At 56.8% G+C, this 13,902-nt stretch overlaps 1 protein-coding gene across 13 annotated transcripts; it reads right to left on the bottom strand.

Annotated features, from left to right (window-relative positions):
- Positions 1–85: 85 nt before the first annotated feature.
- On the bottom strand, positions 86–12,896 carry GPAT2 (glycerol-3-phosphate acyltransferase 2, mitochondrial). Of its 13 annotated transcripts, none has more exons than XM_058428721.1 (23): positions 12,772–12,849; positions 10,868–10,931; positions 10,473–10,592; positions 10,210–10,323; positions 9,441–9,514; positions 8,920–9,057; positions 8,582–8,710; positions 6,140–6,239; positions 5,567–5,700; positions 5,155–5,254; positions 4,845–5,057; positions 4,331–4,453; positions 4,076–4,158; positions 3,631–3,749; positions 2,909–2,979; positions 2,564–2,822; positions 2,326–2,474; positions 2,059–2,136; positions 1,453–1,584; positions 1,250–1,370; positions 1,102–1,167; positions 632–863; positions 86–415 (listed from the first exon to the last, which is right to left on the bottom strand). In XM_058428721.1, the coding sequence occupies exons 3-23, from the start codon at positions 10,533–10,535 to the stop codon at positions 331–333; spliced, it is 2,583 nt and encodes an 860-aa protein (XP_058284704.1). In that variant the 5' UTR covers positions 10,536–10,592; positions 10,868–10,931; positions 12,772–12,849; the 3' UTR covers positions 86–330. The 13 variants fall into 13 exon arrangements, with proteins under 13 accessions (XP_058284704.1, XP_058284703.1, XP_058284707.1 ...); XM_058428720.1 differs by having other exon boundaries at positions 10,473–10,541; positions 12,772–12,840; XM_058428724.1 differs by having other exon boundaries at positions 8,920–9,024; positions 10,473–10,541; positions 12,772–12,837.
- Between the last annotated feature and the right edge of the window lie 1,006 nt (positions 12,897–13,902).

The raw sequence follows: 13,902 nt of genomic DNA, 5'->3' as shown, positions 1-13,902 counted from the left end.
TTGGGCTTTGTTTCATGGGACAAGTTGGGGCATTTTGTGGGACTCGGGAAGAAGAGAGTAAATACACACACATATGCCAAAAAGATGCTGCTGGGCTTGGGAAAAGACAACTCGTCTGGTCCCCTTGTTTATCACATCAAAGGAGGGAGAAAGCAAGAGATGGCAAGGGACACTCAAGCCTCAATGATTATATTTATAGACCAACTAAGGGTTTGCAGCCTCCTTTCTGTCTTCTGGCTCTAGGACACAGCTGTGTTCTGGGGCTGAGAAGTCTCGGCACAGGCTCCTCCTCACAGTTCTAGCTACAAATGAACTGCCGGATGAACTGTCCTAGTTTTTCCTGATTGTCCCAGCTGGCGAAAGTAGGGGACAGGTGGAGCCTGGGGCCTGCAGGGCTCGGCGTCTGCTGCAGAACCTGGGCCATGGAAGATGGGCTGTGAGTGTGCTCACCACAGGGACTGTGTCCACATGGCCCAGGGGCCAGGCCTGTCCCCCAGAAACCTGCCTTGAGACCTCTGGCCCCTTAGACCTCAGTGTTTCAGTGCAAATGCTGCCTCAAAGCAGCCCCAATACCCCATCTAGAAGGATGAGCCAGTGATCTGGGAGACCAAGAGGCAGGAAACCATCCCACCTTCTCCAACCCGTCACCACATCTGTTGCTGGAAGACACCAAGTAAATCCCAGGGTTTTAATGAGGCACCAGCAGGCCAGCCCTGTGGGGTGATGGGGACATAGCTGGGTTTCCCTGAGCCACTCTATTGGGGTGGGAGCAGGGGGACAGAAGATGGTGACACTGGCTCCTCTCACCCCTAGGTCTCTGAAGGTCCAGATAGCACTGATGGCAAGCTTTGGGTCCGCACACTCTGGAGAGAAGAGAGAAGTGAAGGCTCTAGGTAGGGAGGACAGGGAGCCACTGGGCACAGGCTTCTCTCCTCTTGTTTAAAGAAGCCCAGGGAGGGATAGAGCTCAGACTGGACAGAAGACCCTCTGTACTCTGCAGCCCGCCTTCTTAGAGTTGGGTTGTCACTGTCCAGCAGGGGGCAGCAGCCACCAGCAAACACCCCTGCCTCCAGGAGCCTGGGCTGACTGATTGGGACTCACCGAAGCTCCCTTCTTCCTGGGCGGTGGCCTGCAGGAACTGGAACAGCTGCTCTGTGTAGCCCGACTCTGCAGAAGAGAGAAGACCTAGACCTGGCGCCCAGCACAGACAGAGCCTGCCTCAAGGACTGCAAGGGAACAAGGGCCTCACCAGTATCAGGCAGCTGGCCCTGGCGGAGGAAGGCGGCAGCGTGTGCAAAGGCCTTGAGCAGCGGGCTGAGCAGGCGGCAGAGAAAAAGAAAGAAATCTGGGCAGTGTGACTGCTGGCTGAGCTGGAGGGGAAAGGCCGGGGTGAGTGCAGCTCCCCACCGCCTCCCTACCACCTCCCTCCAGGGGCAGCTTTTTGAAACACACCCTGAAGTACCGGCCCTCGGCCTCTTCGAAGTCATCACTGTCACTATCAGTAAAGTCCCCACTCAGTTTCCACAGCAGCTTTCTGCTCAATCGCTGTCGCCCTGTGTCACAAGCTGGCCAGGAGCCTGGGGTCTAGGGGCCGTGGAGACACTGTTCTCTGACAAGCTGGCCAGGGATCAACCCTACACCCCCAGACCAGGTACATGCAGGTGAAACCAGTAAAAGCACACCTAGAGACCCAAGAGGATGGCCAGAGCCATGCCCCAGCACCTGCTGGGCCAAGTTGCAGAGTGAGAGGAAGTGAATTCCCACCCTCAAGGGCAGTAGCCCTGTGGCCAAGAAATGTGGGGAGCAGGAAGTATGCAGAGAACCTCAGAGGCACACATGTCCAGTGCTATTCAGAGAGAACACACACAGAACCAGGGCATAGGTGGCCATATCCCAAGGTACAGGGAGCAGAGGTGTGAGCTAGGCTTCCCCACTGCAAGGCCAGGGGCTGCCCAACCCCACAGCACACACAGGGCAGAGGAGGAGCCTAGGGCAGCTGGCACTCAGGGTGGGAAGCTGTCTCCAGGCAGGGATCTTGTCTCCAACTGCCCTGCCTACCTCCTCAGCAACCAGGAGCCCGCACTGGATGAGCCGGTCCAGCACCTCCTGACAGTAGCAGTAGGAAGACTGGCAGGGCTGGGGAGAAAAAGGCACCCATATGGCCTCAGGAGAGCCAGGCACATGGGCAGGGGCCTAGCCAAAGGCAGGACAAGGTCAGACCTACCACCCAAGAGGTTTCAGAGGTAGGGCTTGGGCAGGGATGGGCCATTCCTACCACCAAGAAGGGAAGGCCTAGGACCAAGTGGGCGGTAGGGGAGGCCTGACCTTTAGCAGCAGCAGGTCTTGCGGCAGCAGGTGCATCAGCAGCAGGATCTGGCGGTACAGCTCATTCTGGCTCAGCAGCAATATACCCTGCAGCTCCCAGGGCCCCTGGGGTGGCATTCTGCCTGCCAGCAGCGCCCGCACTGCACAAGCTGGGGGAGGAGGGTCCATTATGAGGAAGGAGCTGCACCCTTCACCCCTGCACACACGTCCCACCTACCCCGTGCACCTCAAGACTCACCGCCCACAGCCTCGCTCAGGAAGACGGGCAGCAGCTCAGCACTCAGCTGTGCCAGGTGCGTGAGGCCTGGGCCAGCCCGCGGCATCACCAGCAAGTCGCCCTGGCGGATGCGCAGCAGGACCACATGCGCCCGCAGCAGGCTCAGTGAGTGCTGCAGCAGGCTCCGCAGCTGCCCAGAGAAGCCTACATCAAAGCCACGCAACAGTATCTCCTCTGTCAGCCAGGAGAACTCCCCCAGGAGCTGCGACAGGAACACGCCCTGGGTAGGCAGAGCAGGGCTGAGCAGCAGGGCCACACATCCCCACTCCCCCACCGCCCAGGTCCCCACCACATTGCACCCCCTACCTTCTGGTGCTTGAAGAGCAGCAGCGTCGCCATGATGGCCGTGCTCATCACCGCAGAGCTCCCCACACTGGCTGGAGTGGGGCAGGGCAGGGGGTGGAGATGCTGGTTGGGTTGAGGCCCAGCAGCCTGGTCCCTCCATTATCTGGCAAGTCTTCCTAGCCACACATCCCAACTCCACCCCAGGGATGAGGAACATACACCCGGAGCAGTGGTGTTTATCACACACAGGCTGAGAGCCAGGCCAGGAGCTCGGGGCTTTCCCTGGATCTCATCGTGGGGCCCACACACCAACCCACAGCGTCTACTAGAGGGGCACTGAAGAAGATACAGATGGATCTCCCTATAAGGGCCCTCTGCCGAGGCGCTGTGCTAATCCCCTTACACATATCATTCCACTCAGTTAAGACCATCCCCATGCAAAGCTAAGGAGACTCCGCTCAGAAGGCAGGGCTGGGTGTGGCCTTGGGGAAGCAGCTGCAGCCTCCTGGCCTCGGGCCACCATCTTTGTGCATGCACTTAGCTGCTCCCTCATGACGGCCCTGGCTGCCTGCTCCTCCTGTAGGAGGAGGGTTCCATTCTTCTTCAGATGTCCCCGAGGTACCACAGAAGGCCTCAGGTGCAGACACTCACTTGGAATGGAGAACCCTGGTGACTGGCTGACCCCAAGAGAGGGGACGGTTCAGTGACCCACCCGCAAAGGCCCAGATCTGGTTTACCCTCACCACTCAGGACATGACAGCTCAGTCTCCTGACCAGGAGCTGGTCCTCTTCCTTGAGGGCCAGGAGAGGCCCAGTTATGGGGGTCCACTCCTGCTCCTTCTCAGTGTCTGGGACAGCAGTACTGAGATAGAGACACAGATGACAGGATGAAGGGTTCAAACACAAAAACAGCTTGTGGGAATGCCTAGAGCTTTCTAAAAGGTGAGGGTGTTTCCCCCTCCCAGCCCCAGGACAAAGGATGGCTTCTATAACCCCCAGTCCCATCCAGGCCTCTGTGCCATATCCCACACTCAGACTGTTGGCAAGGTAAGTGCCTGGAACTATTCTAGATGACCCCAGGATATTTGATGAGGGAGGGCTGTTAGTGTGTGTATATGGGGGACACATAAGCTGGTGCTGAAGGGCTGCTTGCCTTGCCCCTGAGACCGCACCCTCCCATGCCCCTACCATTGGCCCAGCACGATGGGCTGCAGTAGCTGCTCCAGGGTCTGCCTGCTGCCCCAGCAGCTTCTGGCACTGGCGATGTATTCCTGCCCAGGAGAAGGCTCTTAGGTGGCCTGCTCGGGCCCACCAGGAAACTTGCACATAGCCCACTGGAAGTAGGCAAAGCTATCCCTGCAGTGGCTTTGAGGGCCAGGCTCCCAAGAGGCCCAGGACACACCTCCCCTAGGTACTCCCAGCCTTCCCCAGCTGGCTCCCTACCTGCAGGGAAAAGGGCTGAGCGAGGTGCACCCGGGAGCAGATCCGGCGGCTGCAGCCCCAGCGGCTCCACAGGCTTCGTATGACAGCCAGAGCTCCTGTCCACAGCCCCAGGGGGGCTGAGGCCTGCAAGGAGGGAGAGGATAACTATACTCGCCAAGGACACTGCTCTTGGGCGGACATCAGGGCTGCCCACCCATCCTGGTCTCCAGAGGTATCCTCTGGTCCCACTGTGCTCAGTTTTATCTCAGGCCCAAACTGGTGTGTGACCTTGTCCCAAGCTCCTCTTTTCTTATCCATGACACAGGAAAAATCCCTCCCTATCAAGGTCTTCAGAGGATGAAATGAGATGATGGTAATGGCCTTGACAGGTGCTGCCAGATGATTGTAAGGACGATAACTTTGTGCCCCCCGCAGCCGTAAGAGGGGCTCAGCCACAGGACACAATATTGTGCCTCCTGTCTGGAGCTGGTGTCCACCTAGGGGCCCAAGGGGCTGGAGGGTCTCACATTCTCACATGGTCTATGTCACATGGTGCATCCGGAACCAGGTCATAGGTGACGGCCACTGGTACCAGCAGAGCATCTGGGACGATGCCCATCTGGACTGTCTGCACCACAAACCCCACCCAAGCCTGGCCCAGGGCTGATAGCCGTGGCCCCAGAGCCCCAGGAGCTTCCTCCAGGAAGATGAGCAGGGGCTGCCCACTAACCAGCAGCTGCTCTATGACTTGGAATAGGAGGGGTCAGAGGGGGTGTTAAGGCCAGAGCAGAAACAGACCCCTGTCCCCTTAGCCTGGCCCATATGTAACCACTGGGGGCACTCACCGCCTGGACCACAGCCCTTGCAAGGAGCCCCTCAGAGCTGTCCAGGGAGAGGTTGGCCTCTGGGGGCAGGAAAAGCCCCCCAAGCTTCCTCAGCAGAGCTCTGTGGGATATAGGGCAGAGCCTGATAAGGAAAGGGGCTCTGGAGATGTAAATGAATAAGGGGCTAGTGAGAGTCTCAGCTCCCCCACGGCCAGCCTGTGTCCTACTTGAATACCCTGAGGCGAAGCCATGGCCCTAGGCCCTGTGGCTGACACCTCCATCTAAGCCCCACAGGCTAGACTGCTGTATGGCTCGGAGCAGAGAGGCCAGGAAGAGGGCCTTTAGCAGGGAGCTGCTGCCAACACACCCCAATACACATCCCGCCCCAGCCTGAGACTACTCCCACGTATGTCTAGAGGAAAAAGGTTTTTACCTGAGGGCAGGGGAGCAGGCGCGGGAGTCCCAGGCCACATGGAGCACACCCAGGCCCTGGGAGAGCAGCACAAAGGGCAGCAGGATCCCGTCCAGGAGGGTTTTGTGAGTAGAGAGGAGGACAAGCGGCGAGCCCTGCTCCGGGGAGAGCCAGAGGGAAGTGCCAACCTGCCCCACCCTGAGGACACAGGCAGCCAAAGACCCAGGGCAGCCCCAGAGGGAGGGACAGTTCAGCTGCAGAGTTCTTCCTCTGAGCACATTTCCCAAAAGCAAAGGAGCCTTTAGACAACTTTTAAGGTAACTGCGCTGATGCAATGACGTAATGGTTGTTAAGACCATGATGGAAAGACGTTAGAGGAAACCCCGTGGGAACAGGGCCGTGAGACATAAAGGGAAGGTCGGCAAAGAGCAGGGGATTTTTCCCACCAGCTGACGGGGACTGGACTGCTGTATGGCTGGGAGCAGAGAGGCCAGGAAGCAGGACCAGATGGGGACTGCTCCTGACTTAAGGGCTTGGCCCAGCCTCTGCCCTTCTGCTCCCACCATCCCCATCCCAATGGAGGGCGGGCCTTACTGCCTGGGCGGCCTTCTGGACCATCTTCATCTGACCCTTGTGGAGCTGCACATTCAGGAAGAGGCAGTTCAGGAACCGCAGCAGCGCCCAGCTGAACAGCCTGCGGAGGGACACCAGGCCTGAGGTGCGGCAAGGAGTGACGCTCGGCGTGTGGCACTTGGAGGGCCGCCCAGTGCTCCTTAGGGCAGGCCCCACCACTATCCTCACTTTACAGAAGAGGAAAGTGAGACTCAGGGAAGCTACAGAACTGCTTCCCGGTAGTGAACGCTAAGAAGTAGCAGTGCTGGGACTGGAAGTTCTGACACCACAGTTCATGCCCGCCAGACGCTGCTACTCTCCCACGACCTCATGGTACAGCTGCCTCACATCAGAATCAGAGCATCTGCCTCAATTTACCCTAAAGGAGACTAGAGGACCAAGCCTCTCTCCAGGCAGAACCCAGCCTGGTCTTCACAATCTACCAGAAAAGGTGAAATAAAAAGGAAGGATTAGTGATAGAAGAAGGAAAGGGGATAACTGCAGGGGCAAAATCCGTGGTGGGCAGGTGGGTGGGGTTGTCCCCCCAGCCCAACAGGAGGACCAGCTCTATTTATTTTTTAGGACAGGGTCTTGCTCTGTTGCCCAGGCTGAAGTGCAATGGGTCACTACAACCTCTGCCTCCTGGGCTCAAGCGATCCTCCCACCTCAGCCTCTCAAGTATCTAGGACCACAGGCATGCAACACTGTACCCGGCTAATTTTTTGGAGAGACAAGTTTGCCCAGGCTGGTCTATGTCGCCCAGGCTGGTCTTGAGCTCTTGGGTGATCCACCCCGCTCAGCCTCCCACAGTGCTGATATTACAGGTGTGAGCCACTGCACCGGCATAGGACCAGCTTTAATTTAGGACAGACACATAGCTGTAGTAGCAGGGAAATGTGGAGGATAAGCAGCCAGTCCCCATGTGATGGCTTTTATCTTTCTGTAAAGCATGAGATGGGGAACCAGTTGACAGTGGATAAGTCTAAAAAGGAGCAGGCTAGGTGGGAGCTCTGGAGGGTGCCATGTGTGCCTGTGACATTTGCACTTAGCAAAGAAACCAGTCCACTGGTGTGTGTTTCTCTGGCAACGCTGGGCTGCTCAGATGCAAAGAGAAGGTAGCGGGGGGTCATGCTCATGACTCCCTCACAAGAGCATTATTAGAACCCTGAGCCTGCAATCTCAGCTAGGCTCGGAGGGAAGGAAACACAGAAAGGGAGGCTGATGGCTGATCTCAAGGTAGGCAGATCAAGGGACTAGAAATCTTAACAAAGTCAAGGAATTGTCACAGCAGAGGGCTGGTCAAGGTCACCAACAACCTCTACTTTCTGTCTTTGCTCAGTTAGCCACTCAGCACATTCAAGACAGCTGAGCTTGACGCATGCTGCCATATAGCCCACCTGCACTCAGGGACTCATTCATCTCCTTGGCTTTAAACACCATCTGTATGCTAAAGCTTTGCAGTGTCTCTGGCTCCAACCTCTCTTCTGAGCTCCAGGCTCCTATATGCAACTGCCTCCTCAGTGTCTCCACAAGCATGTCAGGTACCAAAACTCTCTGTCCAAACTACCTTTTTGGGCCAACTCACTTCTCCCAAAGCCTGTTCTCTGTCCATACCACCGGAAAGTAGGCTAGAAATGGGGCTGTCCTGTAACTTCTCCTACTTCCCTCACTGCCCCTGTTCCCACCGTCCAATCCCTCAGTGAGTCCTGTTAATATCACCTCGACCTCTCAATCCACTTTTCAACCTCTACTGTCCACCATGATCTCTCACCTGGATTAACAAAAGAGCCTTCCAGGTGCCCTTCTGGTCTCCACTCTTGACCCCAATTCACCATGTCGTCACTTCCCACTTAAAACCTTGCAACTGGTTTTCACTGCACTTGGAGATCTGGTGCAAGTTTGCACAGCCTTACATGATTTGATCCCTTCTGCCTCTCGACTTCACCTCCCACAGCTCTCGACCCCCCACTTGCTGGCTTCCAACCATGTCAGCTTCTTGAGCAAACCTAGTTCTTTCCTGCTCAGGGCCAAAGCTCAGGCTATTCCCTCTAGCAAGACTGTTCCCCTCATTCTTGTACCCACAAGCCTGGCTCCTTTTCTTCCTCTTGGCTCTGGCTTACAGCCTCTTCGTCCCCTTCCTGGTATTCTGTCTCAGCCCTGTTCCTTCCTTCTTGCAGCCACGCGTATCTCTGTTTACCCCTCCATTTCCCTGGAACAGTGCGCTGCATCTAACATAAGCTCAGACCTGTGCTGGGAAAATGTGGGGATGGGAGGCGGTGGTGAAGGCAGGCTGCAGCCCACTCTGGTAAACACTATCCAGCAACCCAGGAGGAGAGTCCAGCACTTCCCCAAGCCTGGCCAACACCCACTCTCCAGAAGGACAGAGTCCCCAGCCCAAGGGTGAGTGCCCCTCAGCACAGTTACCTGACCAGGAAGGGACGGGGTGGGGCCTGGATGTGACCCAGGATGCGCTGTACCTCCTTCTTCACAAGATCGGGCACCTGGCCTTCCCCAGCACCTCCTGGGACCCTCCCTGAGAGAAGGTTCTGCACCCTGTGAGGGGGTTGGAAGCAGTGGTATGAGGCTGCAGCAGGGCACGGCCTCCAGTCTTCACCCTCCTCCTTAAGGAAGGGTCCCAGGCAAAGCTCATGCTCTAGAAGCCTTGCCCCAGCCAGCCCTCTCAACCACCCCTACCTACTGGCATTGCCATCCCATTCAGGATCCCAGAAATACCAGCCAGACCTCACTCCCTGCCTCCTCACCCGGTGCTTTCCATGATCTTCTGTGGGGCATCCTGGCAGGGGGGGATGTGCTGCTCCAGGGACCACAGGAAATAGCAGAGCCTCCGAACCAGCCAGCCCCGAAACCTGGGCACAGCTCCCAGAGCAGGAGGGAAGATCCTTCAGAGAGGACCACCTCCACTAGGACTCACAGAAGGCTATTCAGTCAGAAAGGGACCACACCCCCAGACCCATGTACTAGGAACACCTGAGCAGGAAGAGGAACTGCCTGTCCATCTGTGCCCCTTTCCAACCCCTCAACCTGCTGAGTCGGGTACAGGTTCACAGCCTGAAACACGGTGGGCAATCCATACATGCTCACAGAAGGAACTGCAGGAGAGCTCCAAGTCTGCCCCTCCCTGCAGACTTGTGTATGGACCAGAGGACGGGGCCCTTCTTTCTCTATCAGAGGAAGAAAATGGCACCAAAAAAGCAGGGCCCCAGCAGCCCTGCACCCAGGGGGCCCTGTCCCCAAGCCTGCTCCAGTCCTTAGCTCTGACTACCTCGTGTTCTCCTCCTTCACCAGGATCACATTGCAGAAGCCTAGGTCCGTTATGCTTCTGTGGAAGAGGGACTCCTGCAAGAGAAGGGGAGAGACAGCATGTCCTGGGGGCCTTTGCAAACTGGCAAAGAAACGCCCCTGTACTGCCCCTCTGGCTCTGCCTGGTGGCCTGCTAAGTCTTCCAGGAGAAAAGATTACAGCACAGTATTTCGCAAAAGGTGTTTGACCCCAGATCCTAGGCTGGCTCAGGAAAAAGGGGCCCATGCTCAAAACTGAAGTGCTGTACCCTGTACAGAATCACCCTCTTTCAGAATGGCATATGAAAGTCTCCAGGAAGTTATCTTAATAGCAGAGGACACACAGTCCGGGTCTCTATGAGAAATCTGTGCCCCCTCACCACCATCACATGACATGAACCAAAAAAGAGGTCTTCAAGCATGCGCTGAGTGCTGGGCAAGTCTGAGTGGGTGATGTCCGCAAAACTGAACAACAAAACTGACACAGGCATGATGAGAACCCAGCCCTCTGGGCACACCCTACCACCACTTAGGCCCCTCTGTACTTCTCCCACCCAACTCTCCCAGGCCTGGGAACAAGCCACCGCCCAACCATACAACCAATACTAGTGCATCCATTCCCCTGAAAGATAGAAGCAGAGGCATGGGGCAGGGAAGAGCCAAGCTTGCAGGGACATAAAGGAAGCAGCTTCCCAGAGCTTCAGCTCCCAGAACCAAGCTTCCTGGTTGGGGCCTGGCCCTACCATCACTCACCCAGCTCTTCGGGGTGCAGGTCTGGCAACAGTGACCCACAAAGGGGTGATACTTCCCCAGGAATGGGGTGACAGATGCCAGCTTCATCCCAAAGCTTGAGGACCACAGGCTAGTCTGGAAAGAGTGATGAGGAGAGATGAGAGGACTCAAAGTCCTTGGCAGGAGAGAGGGAAGGATGTAGCAACTGAGGCCCTAGGAGTGAGCGGCACAGCAGAAGGGTGGCAGAGCAGAGGGGATTTGAGGAATGGGAGGAGCCACACTACCTCTCGGTCACTGGGGCTGCTCCTTGGCTGAGTTTGACATCTGCCTTCCAACATGGTGGCCATGAGAGCCTAGAGGAACCATGAACCAGTCACCTCTGGCACTCTCCTCCCCACAGAAACCTGAGCCAGGGAAAGGTGCAAGGATGGGGCCATAAGAATCTGAACCATAATCCAGGGCCTCCTGCAGTAACTGCAACCCCCTATCACAGGACAGACAGACATCACTTCGGCCATCAGGAGTGAGACCCTAGGCTGGAAACTAGGGGCTGGCTCACATCAAGGCCCTGCCCCAAACCCAACTGGTCCCACAAAGGAGCCAGCTGTCCTCGAAAGGTCTCACAGTATCCAGGTCACGGCTCTCCTCAGGCCAACATGAGGGGGATCGGTTGTCTTACCATCCACACCCACCAGGCCATCTCCTAGCACAGGTGGGGGCTGTAACGGAGATGCTGATCCTTTCTGTGCAGAGGGAAAGAATGAGGGCTGGATTGGAAGGAAGGAGGCATGAGACTGCCAAGGAGGAAGAAGACTATCGCCATGGGGCCACCAGGTCCTACTCAGCTGCCCTTCCCCTCCCCACCAGGAGACAGCTCTGTAACCACCCAAACATTACGGGAATGTGGGCTGGCTAATAGAAGAGGGACAACTCAGGGTCAGAACACAGTGGCCTACTCGCAAGGAATGAGCATCTAGTTGGGGACAAGATAGATTTTTCCACAATCACTCCCCTCGCACATTAACGTTCTCCACAGAAGACACCACTTGTATCTCCTCAGCCCCTCCTTCCCACCACAATATTTCCCTGAACTAATAAATATCTATGTTCCTTCAAACAGCACTGAACGCCTCCTGGCTCAAAAATTGGGGCCTAAAAGCCCCTCTTCCCTATTTCACAGCATGACCCTGATGAGTGGGCTGGTCTAATCATGTTTCCTCATCCCCACCACACTTTGATCAGGCCCATCTGGGAGCCTCTCCCTTCCCAGCCAGCCACCCAATTCTGCCCAGGGTTCTAAGTTCATGATGCTTCTGGAACACACTCTAAGCCCTTCCTCTCCTCCTTGGGTTCCCCAGCCCAAGCCTGCCAGGCAAAGAGCCATTCGAAGCCCTCCTCCAGGGCTATGGTTTCATCTCCCTACGTGGTCAGAGTGTCCTGAGGGCATGGGCTCATCTCTGTATGTCCAGCCATCCGCCCTGCATGCAAGAGGGAACCAGGAAGAGCCAGCTGACCCACGGTAACTTCCTCCCAAGAATTCTCCAGGCGTGTTCCTCCTTTCCCCAGTCAGCTCAGTTTCCAGCCATGAAGCCAAGCAGTAATGGCATCAGGATCCCTGCAGTGCCCAGGGTCTGGGGGGCCACGGGAGGCTCATCCCAAAGGCACTCTGGTATCTTGAAAATGTTCACATAGCCCTGTTCACAGACACATGGTACAGGAAGCCTACAAACCCAGGCCCGCTTTGCAAGGAGGCTGTCTGTCCCCTAACTGCAGACCATCCCCAACCTCCAAATCCAACCCCATTAGATCTGTGCTAGCTCTACGGAAGCAGAGTCAAAGCCATGGCAAGGGGTTATTCCCATCTGCCAATTAACGACACAGCTCAGGACTCCTACAGCAGAGAAGGGCTTGTTATATATACGTTTTTTTAAAAAAATCAAGGTTTCTAGTCGCGGTTGTAATGAAAAAGCTGAGCTCTGGCATCTCTGAGCACACACCCCACAGGGCCCAGCTGGCCGCCACTGTCCCTTTAGCCCGAGAGCAGGAGCCCTCCTGTTTGCCTCCACCTTATCACTGACACCTGAGCCGGTGCACATCTGAGCGTTCAGCCCTTGATCAAGGGTAAATCTCTAAACCTGCCCCCGTTTGGAATGCTTGTGCCCTACAGAGAGCCGCAAGACAACTTCACCTTCCGGCTCTGCTCAAACATGGCCTCAGCACCCCACAGCCCCCGCCCAGGGCCCCTCAGGCCTCAGCTCCCTCGTCAGACCCGTGGCAGGCGCTCCCCGAGCTACCCCAATATATGCGAAGGGCACCCGCCCCACGTCAGGTCCTGGATGCCCCCTCTGGAGGTAGGGGAACGGAATGCCGAGGAAGAGGCAAAGCGGGGCTCTCCGCAACACCACGCCCCGCAAGGACTCATTCCCGCCACAGGCTCCGCATGGCCGGCGCTCCCTCCCTTTGGACTTCCGCCCAGTCCCCAACAGGCCGCTCAGACCAGGCTCTTGAAGCAGGAAAGCCCCTGGATGATCCCGGTCCGCTTCTGACCTGGCCTCACCGGGGAGCGACCACCGCGCCTCTCACCTCACACCAGCCGCCAACTCCCGCCAAAGCAGCAGCTCCACAAAGCCGCCAGAAGGCGTTGACTTCCCAACGGAAGGACCGGATTGCCCACCTCAGCGCGTCCGGCTAAAAGGCAGCCCCGCGAGCCAATTGGGATGTGCGCTGGTCCAGAAGCCCCGCCCTGCGCCCCGTGCTCTGCGGCACTCGACGTGGCCACATGACCAGTGCTCTGGGGAAGGCCTGCTCTGTTTTCCAGTCAGCCCTGGCCGGCGGTAGGAGGGGAGTACTGCAGGCGGCCACGAGGCCTCGGGTGCCCGAGCTTCGAGCAGGGACTCAGGCCAGATTCTGATTAAAGAGGTTATCCCAGGGCTCACGCTCCTCCAAGCTGGGGTTCAGCCTCTAGCAAAATTCCGAGCTGGGGACGATTAGAAAGGAGAGAAGATCATCAAGAGACAGTTGCAGTCATGAAAAACAAGTCAGGCCTCCCAGTGTCATTTCCTTTGTTAATGTGAAGCCTAGACCACAGTCGGGGACCTCCCGCAGCCGCGAGGTGCCGAGGTTTCCGCTGGGCCTGTGGCCAGTGTGTTCACTCGTGTGGTTATTTGATTAAGACCTGACTCCTGTCTCAGCCCTAAGCTCCGCGTGCACAAAGACCTTATGGGTTCATTCATGTTGTAACTGTGTTCCCAGCACCCAGCAGGAGACCAGCCAGTGGGAGGCAAGCAGTATAGAACAGATGAACGTGCGAATGACTGTGCTCTCTGTTCCTGCCCCCATGGAATGAGCCAGCCTGACATGCCAGAGGATTCCACAGTTCCAGAGCATGTGACACACGTGTGCCGGAGCAGAGCCACACATGAGCCTGGCGGGGCCCAAGAGAGCACAGAACGTGTTCACATCCTCCCTCGTCTCTGACTCACCAGCCCTGATGTGACTCCCACACCCTGCCCCTCCGGGATGTAGCCTTTCTCTCCCTTTGTGCCGTTTTGTGTCTATCCAGGCTGTGTGTGCATCCACTCACCTTCACTGGGATTTGCAACGTCCTCCCGGTACCTGCAGAATCCATTTTGTACCCCATCTTACCTTTCTTTTGTATCAGGGTGCCTGTCCACATCGAGATCCTGAGACTCTGATGCTGAAAAACGAAAAATA

The sequence above is a fragment of the Hylobates moloch genome, unplaced genomic scaffold (assembly GCF_009828535.3).
Source record: "Hylobates moloch isolate HMO894 unplaced genomic scaffold, HMol_V3 SCAFFOLD_15, whole genome shotgun sequence".
Lineage (NCBI taxonomy): Eukaryota > Metazoa > Chordata > Mammalia > Primates > Hylobatidae > Hylobates > Hylobates moloch.
This window is presented reverse-complemented; position numbering and strand designations above follow the sequence as displayed.

What these genes read in the sequence shown, in the direction of transcription:
- GPAT2 (XM_058428720.1), bottom strand. Translation starts at nt 10,888, where the DNA reads ATGGCCTGGTGGGTGTGGATG. An exon ending in GCAGCCCCAGTGACCGAGAG is followed by an intron (nt 10,324 to 10,472) that starts GTAGTGTGGCTC and finishes CACTCTTTCCAG; the next exon opens with ACTAGCCTGTGGTCCTCAAG. An exon ending in CCGAGGGCCGGTACTTCAGG is followed by an intron (nt 1,371 to 1,452) that starts GTGTGTTTCAAA and finishes TTTCCCCTCCAG; the next exon opens with CTCAGCCAGCAGTCACACTG.